A 22626-nucleotide genomic window follows, 5' to 3' on the forward strand; every position below is an offset into this window, starting at 1 on the left:
AATAAATGGCAAATTGAACAAACATGACTTCACCACAGCGGACGCAACAAGCACACGAATGGAATGCAAAAAACACTTGAACTCATTCACTGCCATTCTCGAATTGATTCAGGGAATTGAAAATGTGATATTACAGCGCCATTCCCGAATTTGTTCGGGTTTAGTTATTTTTTTTTAAGTCAAAGTCAGCTTTATTGTCAAATATGCTAATATGCGCGACGTGCGCAGATTAAATTCCGAAAATTAAACCTTGGAATACACACTACTTTTCGCGATACACACCCCCCACCACGGCTGGCGGAGTAATCTTCAGCGGAAGAACACAAAAGCACACAACCGAACAGCACCACAGCCGGCCGGCCCACCTTTCCACACCCTCTTTCTCTCCTTTCTCTGAATGCAAACATCGATGCCTCCAAGGAGTTTTTTACAGATAATTTTGCTATTATGGGACCGAAAAAGACATCCACAGGCTCGTGTTCAGCCGAAGAAGACACAAAACAAGATTACAGTCGAGGAGAAGAAGGAGATGATTGAAAAACAGGTAGTGTGCGTTTGTGTGATTTAGTGGCCGAACACGGCTATGCTAAGTCAACCATTGCTACCATCCTCCGCAACAGAGAAGCCATCAAAGGTGCGTCAAAAGGTGTTCCCGTGCTGTCAAAGCAACGGTCTCAGGCAATCGAAAAAGTTGAAAAACGTCTTTTAATTTGGATTAACGAAAAGCAGCTATCCGGCGACAGCGTGAGTAAAGCAATTATATGCGAGAAAGCACGGCTAAGTCACGCCGATATCGCCATTAGGCAACCTGGAAGTTCGGCGCTTATTGAGGTTTTTAAAGCCAGCAACGGATGGTTCGAGAACATCTGAGGTCGAGGAGGAGATGGCTGCAGAATCAAGTGAGCTCATCAAGGCAATGTTGGCCAAGTGGAATGATGTGCAGGCTTTGATCGAACAGTTCCATCCAGAAAAGACTGTGGCTATGAGAATCATCAACATGATGAACGATAATGTGAAGCCTCAGCTTACAAGTCAGAAAGCAACAGGTGTCAATTAAGAGGTTTTTAGTCATAAAAAATGATAGAGTCTCCAAAGAAGCAAAGAAGGGAAGCCACACCATAGGTTGAGTTACCAACAGTCCTTGTAGAAGGTGACTCTCCTTCCATAAGCCATCAACGACCATCACAAAGGGAAATAAAACTTTATTTTACAGTAGTTTATTTCTTTAATTACAGTCCTCGTGGAATGTGACTCTTTCCAAACAGCAATTCCCTCTGACCTCCAACGCCATTCCATCAAGCCATCAATGACCATCACAAATGTAAATAAAGTGACTTTATTATACAGTGCAGTGTATTTCTTTCATTACAATACAATAGCAAATTTATTATACATAGCATAAGGCATGTTGTGTGTAGTTTTAAGGCTTATTTAGTTGAAAATTATATTTTATGGAGACTTGGGAATGTATTATTCTCATTTTAATGGTTTCCTATGGGAAATTAATTTTTGGGATACACAGTTTTCGCCTTACACACTGTCTGGGAACCAATTAAGTTCATTAGCCAAGGTCTCACTGGACTGTCCTCTCTCTCACTCGGACCCAGAGTGCAAGGCACTATAATGACTAACAAATATAATAAACACAAAACCGCCAATTTGCTTGCTTGGGTGATGATAAATAATAATAATAATAATAATAATAATAATAATAATAATAATAATAATACATTTGATTTCTAAGCGGTTTTCAAAACTCTCAAGGTCACTTTACAGTCGCAGGATAAACCTTTTCTGTGGGTGAGCAGCGGCAGCCAAATGCGCCAGCGTTCACTCAACCCCATAGTAACTCAAATAGATAGAAAGCGAGCTAGATAGCGGTTAGCAAATAAATATGTAATAGATAGCCAGATAGCCAACAGCTAGTCAGCTATACAGCTAATATCTACCCAGCTTGCTAATGGATAGCTAATAAATAGCTAATAGATAGCCAACAGCTAGCCAAAAGCGCTGTCCAGACCTCTGACCATGTTTTCCACTTCCACGAGAGGGCAGCATTGGCCTTTTGTCCATGTTAGCCAGCCAGCTAGATCGCTATATAGTTCATCGATAGCTAGCTATATAGCCAGCCAGTTAGATAGCAAATAGCTAGCTACCTAGCTGGATAAATAAACCAAGAAATATTCACACTAAATGCAGATTTTTTTTCTCCATGTTCGCACTTTGTTACAACTTCAGCTGTTGTTCAAGCGCTATATAAACCAATATGGATGTATTGCATTGTATTTTGGATGGCTGCCTTCATTTCAAGCTCATATAACTCCAGACCCATACAACTTAGGAATTAACTCTTCAGTTTTTTTTACGCTGCATTGAATGTTTATGTAGTCCTAAAATTCAATATCAATGTCCGAATCTTTATTGGCCAAGTATGTAGAACACACAAGGAATTTTACAAGCTGCACTAGTATCATCATGAAAAAATGGCAAAGAGGCACTATACTGTTCTATTTTGGTTACTGTTGATAGAGTTAATGGCGACGGGGGAAGAAGCTGTTGGAATGTACGCTGGATTTGGATAGGTAGCGCCTGCTTGAGGGGAGTCGCTGGGAAAAGGTGGTGACCAGGGTGCGGAGGGTCTTGTCGGATTTTCTGCGCCCTTGTTTTTTTTAATTGATATTCTGTGGGTGCTGCAATTTAAAGTGAAAATGACAAAAACCCTGCCACTGGAGTGCACACATTTCTGCATATTTGACAGTCAATGAGTTCAGAGAGTGAGAACAAACATCGAAATGGCTGCTGGGCTCGTTCTCTTGTGGGATTTTTGGCGCATTTACGACACGGTTATCATGAGGGTTTTTTTTTGTGGCTCTTGTCAGGGTTACCCGGAATTGCGGCATGTTTTTGCACATTGTTCAATGAATGCAGCATTTTTTTTTCCTGTGGGATTTGTGGGAAGACGCAGGACAACATCCCCCTGTTTTGCGCACAAGGCTTCTTCAGTAAAACTCGCGAGATATTTTACAACTTTGGGTAGAATCAAGAATGATGACTTTTGAGTAATACTAATTAATAATATTAGATTTTATTTCGAAGCGCGTTTCAAAGCTCTCAAGGACACTTTAAAGTCATGGGATTTTTTTGTGCGGGTGAGCAGCGGCAGCCATTCGCGCCCGCGTTCACTCTACCCGGAAGTAACACAGCAGCAAAGTTATGAAAGGAAGAGGAAAGGAAAGAAGTAGAAAAACAAAATAAATGAGCTGTTGGAAAGGCAGCCACTCGCACGGCAGCCATCTTGAAGTACAAAAACACAATAACAAATAATACGACAACACAAAGACGCAGTCAGTCATTCAGTCTTAGCAAAGTGGTGTAAGTAAATGGAAAGGGAAGAAAGAAGTAGAAAAACAAAATATAGGAGCTGCTGGAAAGGCAGCCACTTTCGCGGTGCCATCTTGAGTAGGGGACATCGGACTTGGATGTCCTTGCCAGAGGACAAGGGGATGAAAAAAAAAAGAGATGGGCTCCAAAGCGCAAAGATGGTGGGAGGGGGGATACAAGGGGGAAGGGAGGGAGTATGTCTGGACTCTAGAGCTCACCTCTCTCTTTTTGTGGACACTGTGGCTGCGGTGGGAGGCTGCAGCCTGAGAAAATATTTAGACGGGGATGGAGTTTCAAACCTGCCCTTGCTCGGTGCACCAGGCAGGCAAAGCCTCCCGTCCTCTTTGCTCTGCAGCGTCCATCTTAACTCTGATTAAATCTTGTTTTTTAGCAAGACACTTTACTGTTACTTGGAGGAAGGAGGGAGAAAAAAAGTTGGTTGGTTGGCCTTATGTGTCACTATGCAGGTGAAACACCAGAAAGGAATTTGCTTCTGCCATTTTAGAGCGTTTCCCCCATGAAAAAAATATATATTTATGAAATTCATAAGAATTGGATTTTAGGACACCATTTTTTTTTGCCTGAAATGAGAACCCACACACGCTTTTGCTAGATGGTGGGGACGGGGTGTGTGAGGGATTCGTCCCGTGGGAACCCAATTTTAACATGAAAAAAAATACATATTTATGAAATTCATAAACATTGGATTTTAGGACCCAATTTTTTCTGAGCTTGAAACAAAAAACACACACACACGTTTTGGCTAGATGGTGGGGACGAGGTGTACGAGGGATTTGCCCCATGGGAACCCAATTTCAAACATGAAAAAATATATATTTATGAAATTCATAAAAACGTGATTTAAGGACCTACATTTTTTTTAGCCTGAAATGAGAAGACCCACACGTTTTTGCTACATGGTGGGGACGAGGTGTGCGAGGGATTTGTCCCGTGGGAACCCAATTTTTAACAGGAAAAAAATATATTTATGAAATTCATAAAAATTGGACTTTAGGACCCAAATTTTTTTACACACACACACACACACACACACACACACACACACACACACACACACACACACACACAAATGCAGGGTTTTGCAATATGGTGGGGACCCAATTTCAAACCTGAAAAAAATATACATAAAATTCATAAAAATGTGATTTTAGGACCCACATTTTTTGGAGCCTGAAACAAGAACATACACACGTTTTTTTGTCAGGCTCAGATTTTTTTGGGTCTTAAAATCCATTTTTTATGAATTTCATAAATATAGTTTTTTTCATGTTTGAAATTGGGCTCCCACAGGGCGCAACCGTTGCACACCTCATCCCACCATCTAGCAAAAACGTGTATGTGTGTTTTTGTTTCAGGCTCAGAAAAATGTGGGTCCTAAAATCCAATTTTTATGAATTTCATAAATATATATTTTTAATGTTTGAAATTGGGTTTCCACAGGGCGAATCCCTCTCACACCTCGTCCCCACCATCTAGCAAAAACGTGTATGTGTGTTTTTGTTTCAGGCTCAGAAAAATGTGGGTCCTAAAATCCAATTTTTATGAATTTCATAAATATATATATATCCACAGGGCGAATCCCTCTCACACCTCGTTTAGCAAAAACGTGTATGTGTATTTTTGTTTGTTTGAAATTGAATTTCATAAATATATATATATATTTATGGTTTCCACAGGGCGAATCCCTCTCACACCTCGTCCCCACCATCTAGCAAAAACGTGTATGTGTATTTTTGTTTCAGGCTCATAAAAATTTGGGTCCTAAAATCCAATTTTTATGAATGTCATAAATATATATATACAGTAAAGTCTCGTTATATCGATATCGGATATATCGATAGTCCCGGTTATATCGATACTATTTCTATGCACGCACGGAGAAAATTACATGCAAACAGGGTCGGATATATCGATAGTCCCGGTTATATCGATATTTTTTCGGACTCCCTTGAATATCGATATAACGAGACTTTACTGTATTTATGTTTGAAATTGGGTTCCCACAGGACGAATCCCTCACACACCCCGTCCCCACCATGTTGCACAAACGTGTGTGTGCTTGTGGAGAGACTGAACCCAAACAAGGGTCTTCTTGCCGCCGAGTTAAAATATGGTTTTATACTGCCACAGACATCCATGGGAGCGCCGGACGCTCCACGCACTTCACCCCATAGTGGGATCTTCAAAGAACACCAGAATGACATGACAATGGCCGCAAAAGGAGAAAAAAAGTGCTGCTGATGACAGGAAATGGGTGAGGAATAATTCAGTCCCGCTTGATTTAAAGGCTTTTTTATAGAGGAAGTCTGCTGGAAACATTTGTTCTCTGCAAGGCTGTTTCAATGTTACCGCTGGGCGCTCGGTGATGGAGTACGTGGTGGAACGCGTAAGTCCGTCTAATAGCAAAGCCAGATATTCACCCCAAAAAGTGGCAATAGTCCCGCTCGAGAGGAAATATCATAAAAATGCCATCAATCATCATCATCATCATCATCGGATTTGAGCATCATCGTTACCTGCACTTCGAAGGTTCGGGTCCAAATCAGGCATTTCTTTGACTGCTTCGGGGCTCACGCTGTAGATGGACGCGCCGGCCTCGTTGGTGATACTGGCGTGGCGAAAAAAGTGGAGTTCGTTATTCAAGAGGAGGGGTGACCAGGATTGAATTATGATGAATTAAAAAGAAACATTTGTGACAGTTAATATGAAAGACGTCATGATGATATTTTAGTAACTTTCCAACTGCTGTTGGTAACAAGTGGTGGACTACAGTGACACCTCAGTTGACGAACACTTTAGCTCACGAACGTTTCGCCTCACGAATATTAAATTCGCGAGAATATAGTCTTGGCAGACTAACTAGTTTTCGGCAGATGAACCAAATCACAGTACTTTGGTATTATGGGAGCGAAAAAGACCCCACCACAGGCTAGTGTTAAGCCCAAGAGGACACAAAAGAAAATGACGGTCGAGCAGAAGAGGGAGATCATTAAAAAACACCAACGGGGTGTGCTTTTATGTGACTTAGCATCCCAGTAACGGTACGCTAAGTCGACCATTGCTACCATCCTTAAGAACAAGGAAGCTATTATGGGTGTTTCTGTGTTGTCTAAGCAACGGTCTCAGGCAATAGAAGAGGTTGAAAAACTTCTGTTGATTTGGACTAACTTTTCATTAACACCAAGCTAGCAGGGGACAGTGTGAGTGAGGGTATTATCGCCGAGAAAGCACAGCAACTTCACTAGGATATCATCAAGAGGCAACTACATCAACGACCATCACAAAGGTCAATAAAACGACTTTATTATATATATATATATATATATACAGTAAAGTCTCGTTATATCGATATTCTCAGGAGTCGGAAAAAATATCGATATAACCGGACTATCGATATATCAGATCCTGCGGGCATGTAATTTTTTCCTTGAGTTCATAGAAATAGTATCGTAATAAGCAGTACTATTGATATAACCGATACTGTATATATATATATATATACAGTAAAGTCTCGTTATATCGATATTCAAGGGAGTCCGAAAAAATATCGATATAACCGGGACTATCGATATATCCGACCCTGTTTGCATGTAATTTTCTCCGTGCGTGCATAGAAATAGTATCGATATAACCGGGACTATCGATATATCAGATATCGATATAACGAGACTTTACTGTATATATATATATATATATATATATATATATATATATATATATATATATATATATATATATATATATATATATATATATATAAATAAAATAAGATAGATTTTGTGTAGTTTTAAAGGGCAACCGACGTCACTTTTTGTTTTTTTTAACTGACATCAGAAAAACGTTTGATCTAAAATACCCAAAACACGCAGTATGATATTTTTATTCAAATGCAAAACACCAATAAAAATGACCTAAAGTGTGCAAAATCTGCAAAAAATTGAGCTGCGAATTGGGCATTTTCAGAAAGTCCCGCCCCCTGTTCGTGACATCACACCAAGACGTCTTGCATTGCTGGAGAATCCAAACAATGGCTTCAGATTTAGAGAATATGCTTTCTTGTTATTCATCCAGTTATGAATATGATTCAAATAGTTCTGAAGAGGAAAGCATACATGTTTGCAATCGATTAAAGAAGTCCTTCCGTGTCATTTTGAGGCATCTGGACTGCAATGTAACGTCCCACAAAAGAGGCAGACCAGCTCCTGTGAGGAATGAATCAGCCCGTTTCCACAGGCTCATAAATTCTTTCCATGGAGCTTGGACTCCCTCTGCTGGCGGCTTCTGGCGGCAACACAAGGTTTAAAAAAAAAAAAAAAAACAGTAAAGCAAAATACATTGAAGTGATGGAAAGAAGCTACAATGTGTCTTTTTTACGGTCAGGAGGCGGTCCTTTTCTGACGTCACGTACAGACTCGTCACCAACTCAAAAACAAGACTTCCTGAATGTTCAGCGCGAGTCTTAAAACGTAAAATATAGCTATATGTGGTGGAATCTTATTAAAATACGCTCAGAAGTCATTTGAAGCCATTTTACAAATTATGGACACAACTTGTCCGGAGATGTCGGTTGTCCTTTAAGGCTTATTTAATAAAGAAAATATGTTTTATGGGGAACTGGGAACACCTTATTCTCATTTTAATGGTTTCTTATGGGAAAACATATTTGGAAGATGAAGTTTGCGCCGTACACACACTTTCTGGGAACCAATTAAGTTCGTAAGCTGAGTTATCACTGTAAAAATATCCTGATCCTGTGACTGTAAAGTGTCCTTGAGAGTTTTGAAAGGTGCTTATAAATGAAATGTATTATTATTATTATTATTATTATTATTATTATTATAAATGTAACCTTGCCAGGACAAACATTACCTTCCCATTTGTCACACCTCCTACAGCTTCTAACTGAGCCCTACGTTGACACCCACCCCAAATTTCTGAGCAGCGCTTGCTGAGTCAAAGGATTTACAAAATAAATCAATAAATAAATAAAAACATACATAAATAAATACATACATAAATAAAACACAGGCCCATCCGGGCCTCTGTGCTCACGCGATACTACTGACGTCTAGTGGACATTAGCGTGCTCTGCAGGAAGGCAACATTTGGGGGCCGGAATTCATTTGCAAACGATTAGCATAAATAAACAGCTAAATAAATAAATAACATGCTACTTTTTTGTTTACAAATGTACAAATACCAATACAAAAAGTAAGTCAATGTATGCAAAATATCAGTCCATCTGAAAAGTGTCCTTGAGAGTTTTGAAAAGCCCTTAGAAATATTTTTATCATTATTATTATTATTAACACATTTACGCTGCGCATGTTCATATGAACAAAGATCAATTCATTTTTTTTTAATCAAAATAAAATCAAAACAGAGACTCAAATAGCTTCAAACGGAGTACATAATTCACAATAATATAATGATATATAATAACCAATAATATAATTAGATATAATAAACAATAACTAATGTGGCAAGAAACAACATGAATGCATTTGAACATGAATTGATCTGTGTTCAAATGAACACACTGGGCGTCAATGGGTTAATTAAGACGAAACATATTTGACAAACTTTTGGTATCGATGTATTATTTTAGTAAAAGTAAATCTAAAATACGGCTTACGAACTTAATTGGTTCCCAGAAAGTGCGTCTTCCAAAAATTAATTTCCCATAGGAAACAATTATAATGAGAATAATCTATTCTGGGAACCAATTAAATTCATAAACTGAGGTACCACTGTACTTACAAATATTATCACATAATTAGCACACAGTGGAAAACCTACACATGAATTCTAATATTAAAAACATGTGGAGAATAAATACAACTGTTGGTATTGTCATTTTTATGTCATTTTTTTTCAATCTGTTGATTAAGGAGTATATGACGGATTGTCTCTAATTGTACGGAATAAGATATGTGCCTTATCGTCCGGAAAATACGCTAGATAATTCAGTGAAAATGGCTTTGTGTTAATAATTAAGACTTGAGTCTGATGCTTTTTCATCCATCAGCACACAAACACAAAGCATAGGAAGCCTGACGCCAGCTGTCACGTCGGTCCTTGGGATGGAAAAGGCGAAATAAGAAGAATTGGGGGGCGGGGGGGGGGGGTTGCCTCGGGGGGCCTTCTAACATGATGATGAGGTCAGCGCCTCCTCGTCATGTTGCACAATTTCAAGTGCGGCCTTCTTTCACCCGCTAGGACTCTGACAATTCCCTCCCGGAGGCCTGCAATTTTCAAAAAAGCGGCTCATCCTTTCCTATTCATGGTCACCAGCATGACCCCCCCCCCCCCCCCCCCCCTGTTCTTTTTTGTCAGATCGCCATCCATCGCCCCTGACAGCTGACATATCGCCATGGCGACGCCGCTAACGAGCAGTGGCACATGACCTTCAGAAGGGCCGAGTCGGAACAGATCATTAAACGGACGACACCCGCGTCGAGCTAGCCCCTCCCCTTTTAACACTCGACGGCGACATCGTCAAAACGCAAATACAATCAAAGCTCGGTTTTCTAACTCATCCAATTCGGTTTTTAACCCAAAATTTTGGGGGTTTTCTGCACCGGTATTCGACCGGAATTCAGTTCTCAACCAAACTGAGCGCACCTGAATGCACCACTCGAATACCATCCGCTTCCTGATACAGTGATACCTGTGCTTATGAACGCTTTAGCGCCCGAACCTTTCGGCTTACGAACATTACATTTGCGAGAATAAAATCTTGGCATACAAAGTAGTTTTCGGCGAACAAACCAAACCACACAGCGGCACGGTGGATGGCGGACTAGTTTTCCACACCCACTTACTTTGAGTGCAGATGTAGTTTGTTATCGAGTGGAGTACTTTTGCTATTATGGTAGCTAAAAAGATCTCACCACAGGCTAGTGTTAAGCCGAAGAGGACGCAAAAGAAAATGACTTCTGATGATAGCAGAAGATCATTGAAAAACACCAACGTGGTGTGCGTTTGTGTGACTTAGCGTCCCAGTACCATTACGCTAAGTCGACCATTGCCACTATCCATTGACAACTACCATCAAGTTTATTTATTTAATTACAATACAATAGCACATTTATTATTCATAAAATAAGGCATATTTTGTGTACTTTTAAGGCTTATTTAATAGAAAATGATGTTTTATGGGGACCTGGGAACGGATTATTCTCATTTTAATGGTTTCCTATAGGAAATTAATGTTTGGAAGACACACTTTTCGCCTTATACACACTTTCTGGCAACCAATTAAGTTTGTAAGCTGAGGTATCACTGTATGACAAAAAATCAGTTCTCAACCAAATTGAGCGCACCTGAATGCACCACTCAACTAGCCTTATACGTCACTTTGTGTCGTGCCTTCCTCATTGCGACCGACGCATTTGTATAATTGAATAAAGTTTTTTTAATTTTAACGAAGAAGCAGACGTGTCTAGTTGAGCTCCACGCAAATCGGACTTGTTATTATCGTGTAGCATTTCATCGTGAGCAGGCGTGTTTGTATTGTTCAATAAAGATTTTTGAAAAAAAGCAAAAAGTACTTTTTTTCAAAGTGTTTGGTGAAAACTTCGTAATATCGGACGCTTATCCGAAGAATAGAGGAAAATAATGTGCAAATCTATAGAATGAAGAAAGATGATGATGAAAGATGATGAAGATGAAATATGAGTGAGTTTTTGTTTGTGAAGGAGTTCAGGATGCTGGAATTGACCATCGGCAGCAGCCGAAAAAGAGAAGTGTGGCTAAAGGCTAAAGGATCTTGCGTGTTCAGCAAACAAAGGCCGCAAATATATGAAGTGGACAAACTTTTGCTTATTTTCATCAATGAAAAGCAGTTGGCATGACAGAGTCTGAGCCAAGATACGATTTACGCAAATGCAAAAAGATTTTGGGGAAAAACATCCTAGCATCGGTCCTAAGGAATATGAAGCAGAGGACTGTTTGAAAAGTTATTGTGCCCTGTGATTGGCGAGCAACTGGTCCAGGATGACCGCGGCCTACTGTCCAAAGACGGTTGGGATAGGTGCAAACACGCCCCGTGACAGACACAGAGCGACAGGGATGTTTTTATGTTCCAATGTTAACCAATGTTAAAATTGTTGAAAATAAAACATATTACAGTTTGTTTTTATAGTACAGTGAGACCTCAACTTACAAACATCTTATCTTACAAACTTTTCGTCTTAAGAACCTCTAATTCACAGGTGTCAAAGTCAAGGCCCGCGGGCCAAATCCGGCCCGCCACATCATTTTTTTCGGCCCGCGAAAGCAAATCAAACTTGTTAAATTTCATGACGATTGCTAAAATCTGAGCCAAAATTTCATATTTTTGGATGTCAACCACAATAAAAGTCATTATTCTTGGCTTCAGATTTGAAGTAAAAAAAGTTACAGTAAAGTCTCGTTATATCGATATTCAAGGGAGTCTGAAAAAATATCGATATAACCGGGACTGTCGATATATCCGACCCTGTTTGCATGTAATTTTCTCCGGGCGTGCATAGAAATAGTATCGATATAACCGGGACTATCGATATAACGAGACTTTACTGTATTCATTAATTTGCTGTGTGCTCTATATGTAATATTTGAAGGGATTTAAACATTCTAATGGGTTCCCCAAATTCATAACGGCCCTCGAGAGGAAACCATAACTACAATGTGGCCCGCGGCAAAAAAATGACTTTGACACCCCTGCTCTAATTTATGAAAATTAAACCTCATAATAAGCACTATTTTCATAATACACACCCACCACGGCTGGCGGAGTGATCTTCGGCGGAAGCACACGACCGAACAGCGCTCCAGCCGGCGCTACTTTGCACACCCCCTCTCATTGAATGCACACGTCGATCGCCTACTTGGAGCTTTTTGCTGATAATTTTACTATGATGGGACCGAAAAAAAACCCCACAATGCAGTGTATTTCTTTCATTACAATACAATAGCACATTTATTATACATACAATAAGGTATGTTGTGTGGAGTTTTAAGGCTTATTTAGTTAAAAGCTATATTTTATGAAAACCCGGGAACAGATTATTCCCATTTTAATGGTTTCCTATGGGAATTTTTTTTTGAGATACACACTTTTCGCCTTACACACTCTGTCTGGGAACCAATTAAGTTCGTAAGTTGAGGTCTCACTGTATTTTACAAATGACTTGGTCTTTTATGACGTGTTTATCCAGTATATGCTGTAAAATAATTAAAAAGTGCTTTAAAAATGTTGTTTTCTTGACTTGGATTTGATTATGGTCAAAAACCCAGGATTGACTGTACCTCTTGATGACAAATGACGAGAAAATGGTGGTTAAACCGTGGTAAGGGGGCCAACAAAGCGGTCTTAACGTTTTCAGTTGCTTTTTAAATGCCATTTGGGCGCAAAGGGTGAGAAGGCAAGGCAAAGCACCCGATCACGTCTAAGCGAATCAAGCCCAGTTGGGGAGTCCGCCGGCAGACGGCGCCGTCACAGATCCAGCTCTGACCCCCCCCCCCCCATCGTCGGCCGGCGTAGCGGCGAGCTGGCAGGCAGCAGAAGGTCGTCTGCCGGCCTGCTCCGAGGCTGCGCGGGTCACACAAAGTCATTAGTGGCCTGTTTGCAATGATGTACCCCCCCCCCCCCAACACTGGAAACACATGCAAGAAACTCGGGCCCGCCGTCCCTCCCCGAGGCAAAGTCACAAGCTTGGCTGGCGCTTGTGGTCTTAAGACGCCCCCCCCCCCCCCCCCCACTTTGGGCCTGACACACAAAATGACTGACCCCTGCTTGCTGTCCAAATATTCCAAGAGACGGACGGATACACACTCTGATGGCCTGCGAGCGCGCCCCCCCCCCCCCCCTCTACCCTTACTGGCATACATAAACAGGCGGTAAATGACAAACAGCCCATCAGATCAGATCGGTCGGAAAAGACGAGGGGGCATGAACATCACCGACTCATCTGATACAGAAGACGAAAAGTTGACACGGGAAGGAGGTGGTGGTGGTGGGGGGGTCATGTATGTATGTTGTCAGGATTAAGGCTTTGGTCATGCGTCGGCTGCATGCGCAAAAGCCGTTATACATTACGTATGAAAAAGTCAGCAGCTTGGTGATGAAGTGCTGCTCCCACAAGGGAAAATGCGATTCAATTATGTTTTTTCCTTGTTGTTTTTGACTTCAAGATGGCGCAGCGAGAGTGGCTACCTTGACAGAAGCTCCTGTATTTTGTATTTGCTACTTCTTCCTTTCCTTTCTATCTGCGTCTATGACATGAAGCGGTTGCGCCTTTTCGCCAGCACTGTTTTTGATTGGGGAATTGTCGCAGCTTGGAATTGAAGCGGATTTACGCGAGATAATCTCTTCATCGTCAATGGATGTTACAGCTTGGTGTTTGCTTTCAACATTAAGCTTGTAGCCAACGTGCACATTCCACCATGACGTATCTGATCCACTGGTGAAAAGGAGGCTTTGATCCTCTGCTCTTTCATCTAGAACTGTTTCATGTCACAAAGAGGGTACAGAAAATGCTTAAGAATGAAAAACTGACTTCAAGATGGCGCCGCTAGAGTGGCTGCCTTGACAGAAGCTCCTGTATTTTGTTTTTCTACTTCTTCCATTCCTTTCTATCTGCGTCTATCACATGAAGCGATTGTGACTTTTCAGCAGCACCAGAATGCCAGCACCGTTTTTGATTGGGGAATTGTCGCGACTTTGAATTGAAGCGGATTTATGTGAGATAATCTCGTTTTTTTGTCAATGACTGCTACAGCTTTGTGTTTGCTTTCAACATTTAGCTTGTAGCCGACGTGCACATTCCACAATGACGTATCTGATCCACTGGTGAAAAGGAGGCTTTGATCCTCTTCTCTTTCATCTAGAACTGTTTCATGTCACAAAGAGGGTACAGAAAATGCTTAAGAATGAAAAACTGACTTCAAGATGGCGCCGCTCGAGTGGCTGCCTTGACAGAAGCTCCTGTATTTTGTTTTTCTACTTCTTCCATTCCTTTCTATCTGCGTCTATCACATGAAGCGATTGTGACTTTTCAGCAGCACCAGAATGCCAGCACCGTTTTTGATTGGGGAATTGTCGCGACTTTGAATTGAAGCGGATTTATGTGAGATAATCTCTTCATCGTCAATGGATGTTACAGCTTGGTGTTTGCTTTCAACATTTAGCTTGTAGCCAACGTGCACATTCCACCATGACGTATCTGGTCCACTGGTGAAAAGGAGGCTTTGATCCTCTTCTCTTTCATCTAGAACTGTTTCATGTCACAAAGAGGGTACAGAAAATGCTTAAGAATGAAAAACTGACTTCAAGATGGCGCTGCTAGAGTGGCTGCCTTGACAGAAGCTCCTGTATTTTGTTTTTCTACTTCTTCCATTCCTTTCTATCTGCGTCTATCACATGAAGCGATTGTGCCTTTTCGGCAGCAACAGAATGCCAGCACCGTTTTTGATTGGGGAATTGTCGCGACTTTGAATTGAAGCGGATTTATGTGAGATAATCTCGTTTTTTTGTCAATGACTGCTACAGCTTTGTGTTTGCTTTCAACATTTAGCTTGTAGCCGACGTGCACATTCCACAATGACGTATCTGATCCACTGGTGAAAAGGAGGCTTTGATCCTCTTCTCTTTCATCTAGAACTGCTTCATGTCACAAAGAGGGTACAGAAAATGCTTAAGAATGAAAAACTGACTTCAAGATGGCGCCGCTAGAGTGGCTGCCTTGACAGAAGCTCCTGTATTTTGTTTTTCTACTTCTTCCATTCCTTTCTATCTGCGTCTATCACATGAAGCGATTGTGCCTTTTCAGCAGCACCAGAATGCCAGCACCGTTTTTGATTGGGGAATTGTCGCGACTTTGAATTGAAGCGGATTTATGTGAGATAATCTCGTTTTTTTGTCAATGAATGCTACAGCTTTGTGTTTGCTTTCCACATTTAGCTTGTAGCCTACGTGCACATTCCACAATGACGTATCTGATCCACTGGTGAAAAGGAGGCTTTGATCCTCTTCTCTTTCATCTAGAACTGCTTCATGTCACAAATAGGGTACAGAAAGTGCTTAAGAATGAATAACTCTGTTTTTGTGTTGTCATATTTATTTTGTTCTTTTCACTTCAAGATGGCACTGCGATAGTGGCTGCCTTGACAGCAGCTCCTGTATTTTGTTTTTCTACTTCTTCCTTTCCTTTACATTTACTTCCATCACGTTGACTGTGTATTTTGTGTTGTCGTATTATTTGTGATTTTATTATTTTAACTTCGAGATGGCGCCGCGAGAGCGGCTGCCTTGACAGCAGCTCCTGTATTTTGTTTTTCTACTTCTTTCTTTCCTTTCCATTAACTTTAATCACTTTGCTAAGACTGAATGACTGAGTGTGTCTTTGTGTTGTCGTATTATTATTCGTATTATTATTTTCCTTTCTATCTGCGTCTATCACATGAAGCGGTCGCGCCTTTTCGGCAGCATGAAAATGCTAGCAACGTTTGTGATTGGGGAATTGTTGAAATTGAAACGGATACACGTGAGACAATCTCTTTTTCATCAATGGATGCTACAGCTTGGTGCTTGCTTTCAATATTTAGCTCGTAGCCGACATGTAGCCATCATTACGTACCTGATGCACTAGTGAAAAGAACGCTTTGATCCTATCCTCTTTCATCTAGAACTGCTTCATGCAACAAAGACGGTGCAGAAGATTGAATGTTACATTGTCATTCTTTTATTTTTTTTTTTTACTTCAAGATGACGCCGCGAGAGTGGCTGCCTTTACAGCAGCTCCTGTATTTTGTTTTTCTACTTCTCCCTTTCCTTTTCGTCTTCCTTTCATCACTTTGCTGCTTTGAAATGTCAATTTGTCCACTCTTTGATGGACGGAATGAAAGACTAAAAGACACAAACACGAAAGACACGAAAACATGAATGAAATTATCTTGAAAATGTCCCCATTGTGGGATGATGAACGTCTTTCTGATTCTGATTCTCAAAATGAGAACAGGCAGGGCACTATCTGGCTATCTATTCGCTATACATTAGCTCGCTGGCTAGCTATTAGCTGTATAGCTCAATGGCTGTTAGCTATCTGGCTATCTATTAGCTATTTATTCGCTATCAATTAGCTAGTTGGCTAGCTATTAGCTGGCTAGCTGGCTGGCTGTTAGCTGTCTGGCTATCTATTAGCTATTTATTTGCTATATATTAGCTAGCTGACTAGCTATTAGCTGTCTAGCTGGTTAGCTGTTAGCTATCTATTGCAGGGGTGTCAAAGTCATTTTTTGCCGCGGGCCACATTGTAGTTATGGTTTCCTCTCAAGGGCCGTTATGAATTTGGGGAACCCATTAGAATGTTTAAATCCCTTCAAATATTACATATAGAGCACACAGCAAATTAAGGAATAACTCATTTTCAAATCTGAAGTCAAGAATAATGACTTTTATTGTGGTTGACATCCAAAAATATGAAATTTTGGCTCAGATTTTAGCAATCTTCATGGAATTTAACAAGTTTGATTTGCTTTCGCGGGCCGAAAAAAATGATGTGGCGGGCCGGATTTGGCCTGCGGGCCTTGACTTTGACACCTGTGATCTATTAGCTATTTATTCGCTTTACATCCATTAGCTAGTTGGCTATTTGAGTTATTCGATTCTATTTGAGTGAACGCTGGCGCATGTGGCTTCGACTGCTCACCTCCAGAAAAACTTTATCCTGTGAAGTGTCCTTGAGTTTTGAAAGGCGCTTAGAAATGAAATGTATTATTATTATTTCCAGCTGACTGACAACATCCCGAGACTTGGACTGACATCAAGTGAAAGCCTAGCAGGAACGGCGAGCTCACAAATTAACACTCGGAAATGTTTGTCCGTGTAAAGAAGACAGAAGTAAACACACGCTGGGGGGGCAAGTTGCCATCCCGGCTGCTCAAACAGCTCGCTTTTCATTGCTCAGTCAGCTGAAAAGCGTCACCTCCGGGGACACGTGTTTTGAGCCATGTCTTCGTTGTGGCTCACACGCACAAAATGGACGTACATGAAGACCGTGACATTTTTCCGCAGTGAAAAGCGTCCAAAATGGCAGGTGTCAAGGGCCGTCAGTCTCCAGCGAAAGAAGCTAGGAGGCAGGCGGTGAGTGGGGGCGGGATGAATGGGGGGGGGGGGGGCAAACGTGCCCGTGCGCTGCCAGTGGGAGGCGCTTTGGAAAAGAGCAAAAGCTCAAAGGCGCTCACGTCAATCGTCACTGGGACATGTGAACAGTGGGGGGGGGCCCTTGAAGGAAATGAACGGGATGGGGGAGACACACGTTGACCACCAGCAAGGCAACAATGGGACAATTAGCTATCTATTAGCTAGCTGGCTAGTTAGCTGGAAATGTAAATTTCTCCACTGTGAGACTAATAAAGGCAAATCCAATCCAATCTAGTTGGATATCTGCTGGCCATCTAGCTGGCTAGCTATTAGCTATCTTTTAGCTATCTAGCAAAAATAAAGAATACCAAAAACGACGAGTGTGGGGGGCAATGGGAAACCCGACAATGGCGAAAAGCAACTCACACACGGTGGGCCTCGGACCGAGCACCGAAGATATAGAAAGTCAAGGGTAATATAAAGTAAAAATACAAGTTGATAGCGTCCCGTTTTCGTACCCGCTGTCCTGAAGAAGGACAGCTCGGGAAGCGGGCGGCTTGGCGTCGGTGGCTGTCGGCGCTCGAGCGGGTGGGATCGCCGCGACGCAAAAACCGCGTCGGGCTCACGGTCGGCGCCGCCGCCTCTTTGAGACAGGTGACCTCTTCTGGCTACTCCGTTAGCAGGGAGAGCGATTTTTGGACAGCTCGCATGCGTGGGAAGCCGTGCGTATTTGGGTCATCAGAAAGCGTGTGCGCTGACACAGTAATAAAGATCGATAATACGAAATATAAAATGATTAAAATGACACTAAAAGTTATAAGATTTATAAATGAACTGTCAACATGTTGGTATATAGTCTAATACATCGGAAAATACTGTATTTATTATAAAGAAAATTCTTGGTGTCATAACATTTTTTTTTTGCAGGTGACGACCACCATTATACGCACCTTATACTTCAGTGCGCCTTATACAGCGCAAAATACCGTAATAACAATAATAATAATAACAATAATAATAATAACAATAATAATAATAATAATAATAATAATAATAATAATACTTTCATTGATAAGTGCCTTTCAAAACTCTCAAGGTCACTTTACAGTCACAGAATATGTTTTTCTGTGGATAGCCACATACGCCAGCATTCACTCAACCCGGAAGTAACTCAAATAGATAGAAAGCTAGCTAATTATAGCTAGCTAGCCAGCTAGATAGCCAGATAGATAGCTGATAGCCAGCTATTAGATAGCAAATAGATAGCTATTAGCTAGCTTGATAGCAAATAGCTAGATAGCTAGCCAGCTAGCTAGATAGACAGCTGGATAGCCAGCTGCACTTGTATCATAAGGCAGTGAAGTTGTTTCCTTCACGTGACCTCTGAGCGTGGCCCATTTCAACCTTCTCCTCACGCGAGGTGAAATCAATTCCAGGCTCTTTAAGTCCTCTCGCGAGGCCGGATGGGGGCAGGGGGTGCCATGCGCACTGGGTCCTGCCACTCTCTGTTCATCAGTCACTGGACCTCGCCCCTGGTCGCTAGCCCGGACACGGGACTTGACAGAGGATATGCGCCAGCCAGTCAAAATGATCTCATCCCGACAGGAGTGTGCTGCGGGGATCGGGGGAGGGGGGGGGGGGATGACACGGTCAAGGGCGTATCATCAAGACATCTGTGGATCGCTCTGGGATAGGAGAGCCAATCAAGGGGGAGGATGATGACTACTCCTTGAAAGAGAGATAGTTTGCCGCTTTGGAAAGGGGGGGCACCACTTGGGCGAAGGCATGACGACCAAGCGCCCGGTCCAGTCCGGCGTAACCAATCCACTAAATATCAGGGGGGGGGGGGGGGGTTATGGTTCAAAAAATAATTGCCCTCTGATATGAGAAGCAGCTTGTCAACTTGTAATTCTTACTATATGGGACAATCAGTGGCGTGTCGTCAAGGCCTGCAAAACATTCTCTGCAGGCCTAAAAATATCTGAATCACGGACTGATGTGAATTATATTTTGTACATGATTTTGTCCAAAGAAAGTGGGTGTGGAAAACTAGTCCGCCAGCCACTGTGGCGCTGTGTGGTTTGGTTCGTCCGCCAAAAAATAGTTTGTCAGCCAAGACTATATGCTCGTGAATTTAATGTTCGTGAGGCGAAAAGTTTGTGAGCTAAAGCGTTTGTAAGCAGAGGTATCACTGTACTGACGGGACAGGACGGGTGCGCACGACCATCGGGGATCAGGCAAAGGCAATAATGCCCCCCCCCCCCCCACTGAAAGGAGAGAAGCCTAAGCATAGGGAGGGGGGTCATCGCGGGCACAGACAGACCTTGTCAGAACGATGATACCCCCACGCCGTATCATGTCCGGCGGGGGGTTGGGGGCGTTCACGCCACAGGAACTTGTTCCAGTCTAATCGTGTAAACATGCAATCAACCTAATTAATACGGAGTCCAACACACACACACACACACACACACATACGTGTACGTTTGTATCCACATTCCAGTGTCCGCAAGGGTGCGAGGCCCCTTTAAAAAAAAGCACACAAAGATTGTCGCAGAGCCAGAAAAAGGTGGCTGAATTCAGGGCCGATAGACGATCTCGCTGACATGGTTCTCGGCCGCGGTCCCGACGTGAGCCTCGTGTCAACAAACGCATGTTATGCTTGGAACGGGCGCTCCTGCGGTGTTTACATACACAACGTGCATCGCTAAAGCGTCCCCGCTCAATTCGGTCCAAAGTGAAACAAAGTCCAGATGGCTTTAAAAGATAATATTCAGCATTATCAGCTTCACTCTACGTTTTTATTTTCAGGACTGGCAGCGAGAGGTGCAACTTCTGACCTTTGATTGACGCTGTCAGCGAGACGCTTCTTGTTTGGCGGTTGGAAAATCTGCATTGCGTCACACCGAGAAAATATACACTCCATCGTGTAAACGATAATGAAATTGACAATGCAAACAATGTCAGATGTAGGACGGAAAGGGGAGTGGGGGGACAAGTTCTGGGAAATGGCCCTCATCATTGTGAAAGGCAGGCAGGACAGTGGCCCTTGAGGACCGACCTTCCAACACCCCCGGCATGAAACAATACATTGGTCTTCCATTAAACTCATTTTTTGCCGCGGGCCACATTGGAATTACCGGTTCCTCACCAGGCGCCGTGATGAAGTGAAAAATAATGACTGTTATTGCGGTTTACATGGGACATTTTTAAATTTGGGTTCGGACTTAAGCTAGCATCATGGATATTGACGTGTTTGATTTGCTTTGGTTGGCTGAATAAAAGGAGGTGGCGGGCCAGATTTGGCCCCCGGGCCTTGACTTGGACACCTGTGATCTAAGGGATAAGCCCGCTGGCTGAATAGAAAATGAGCTAGCTAGCTAGTGAGCTAAATAGCTTGCTTGATAGATGAGCATGGCGCTTGACATACTTGATTTACTTTCGCAGGCCGAATAAAATGAGGTGGTGGGCCACATTTGGCCCCCGGGCCTTAACTTTGACACCTGTGATGTAAGGGATTAGCCAGACAGCTGAATAGAGAGCGAGCTAGCTTGCTAGCTAGCTACCTCCCTCGCTAGCTAATTTCATTGCTAGCTATCTCCATCGCTAGCTAGCTCGAAAGATGAGCATGGCACTTAATTATAAATAAAATAATGCGGTGGACCAGATTTGGCCACCAGTAATTGCTTTGACAGATTCAAAATGTTACTTTAAAGGTGAGGAAAAATTCAAATTTGAAGTAATTACTAATATGACGTCGTGTCCATAATTTGTAAAATGGCTTCAAATGACTTCTACTGAGCGTATATTAATAAGATTCCACCGCATATAGCTATATTTTACGTTTTAAAACTCGCTCTGAATATTCAGGAAGTCTTGTTTTTGAGTTGGTGACGAGTCCGTACGTGACGTCACGAAAGGACCGCCCCCTGACCAAAAAAAAGACATTGTAGCAGTCCTTCCATCACGTCAATGTATTTTGCTGTACATGTTTGGTCTGAGAACCGTGTTGCACCCAAAAGCCGCCAGAAGAGGGCATCCAAGCTCCATATAAGGAATTTATCAGCCAGTGGAAGCGGAGGTGGCCACTGGAGGTCACCATTTTGTGCCTCTTTTTTTTGGGTGAGAGATTTTCCCCCTATGTTGCCTCAAAATGGCACATATAATTTTTTAATCGATTGCAAACGTATGCTTTCCTCTTCAGAACTATTTGAATCATTCATAACTGGATGTGTTACAAGAAAGCATATTCTCCGAATCTGAAGCCATTGTTTTGATTCACAAACAATGCAAGACGTCTTGGCGTGACATCACAAACTGGGGGCGGGACTTTCTGAAAATGCCGAATTCGCAGCTCAATTTTTATTGGTGTTTTGCATTTGACTAAAAATATCATACTGCGTGTTTTGGGTATTTTAGATGCTATAAAACGTTTTTTTATGTCAGTTAAAAAACAAAAAAGTGACGTCGGTTGTCCTTTAATGGGACAATGGGACAATTTGAAATTTGGGTTTGGACTTCAGCTAGCATCATGGCAATTGACATGCATGATTTGCTTTCGCGGGAAGAATAAAATGAGGTAGCAGGCCAGATTTAGCCCCCGGGCCTTGACTTGGACACCTTTGCATTAAACAATGTAAGCAGAATGGTCAACCGATGACAGAATGGGTGTTTGGACTATTTTCACTGGCGGTGTTTGAGAAGTTATTTAAGAACAACGTATCAGAAAAGGGGTTGAATTAAATTTACCACACCCCGTCGTTTACCCAAGGGGGGCTTTCAAAACCACGCATGAGATGATGATAATAATAATAATAATAATAATTACAATACATTTCATTTCTAAAACTCTCAAGGTCACTTTAGTCACAGGATAAGTTTTTCTGCGGGTGAGCAGCGGCAGCCACACGCACCAGCGTTCACTCAACCCGGAATAACTCAGATAGAAAGCTAGCTAGCCAGCTAATAGATAGCCAAATAGCTAATAGATAGCTAGCTAGGTACCTAACTACCTACACAGCTAATAGATAGCCAGCGAGGCAGCCAGCTCAATAGCCATACAACCAAACCAAATAAATTACTACTATTACTACTAC

The 22626-nt window shown here is 42.0% G+C and overlaps 1 protein-coding gene across 2 annotated transcripts in view; it reads right to left on the bottom strand.

Moving 5' to 3' along the window:
- Nucleotides 1-22626, bottom strand: part of srbd1 (S1 RNA binding domain 1) — a 121224-nt gene that overhangs the window by 65489 nt on the left and 33109 nt on the right. For both annotated transcript variants that reach the window (XM_089012615.1, XM_089012614.1), the window contains exon 14: nucleotides 5919-6010. In XM_089012615.1, the coding sequence (XP_088868741.1) occupies nucleotides 5919-6010 (92 nt within the window). The remainder of the gene's footprint in view (nucleotides 1-5918; nucleotides 6011-22626) is intronic.

Source organism: Hippocampus bargibanti, linkage group LG13 (assembly GCF_051943395.1).
Source record: "Hippocampus bargibanti isolate YZ-2025 linkage group LG13, ASM5194339v1, whole genome shotgun sequence".
NCBI classification, from domain to species: domain Eukaryota; kingdom Metazoa; phylum Chordata; class Actinopteri; order Syngnathiformes; family Syngnathidae; genus Hippocampus; species Hippocampus bargibanti.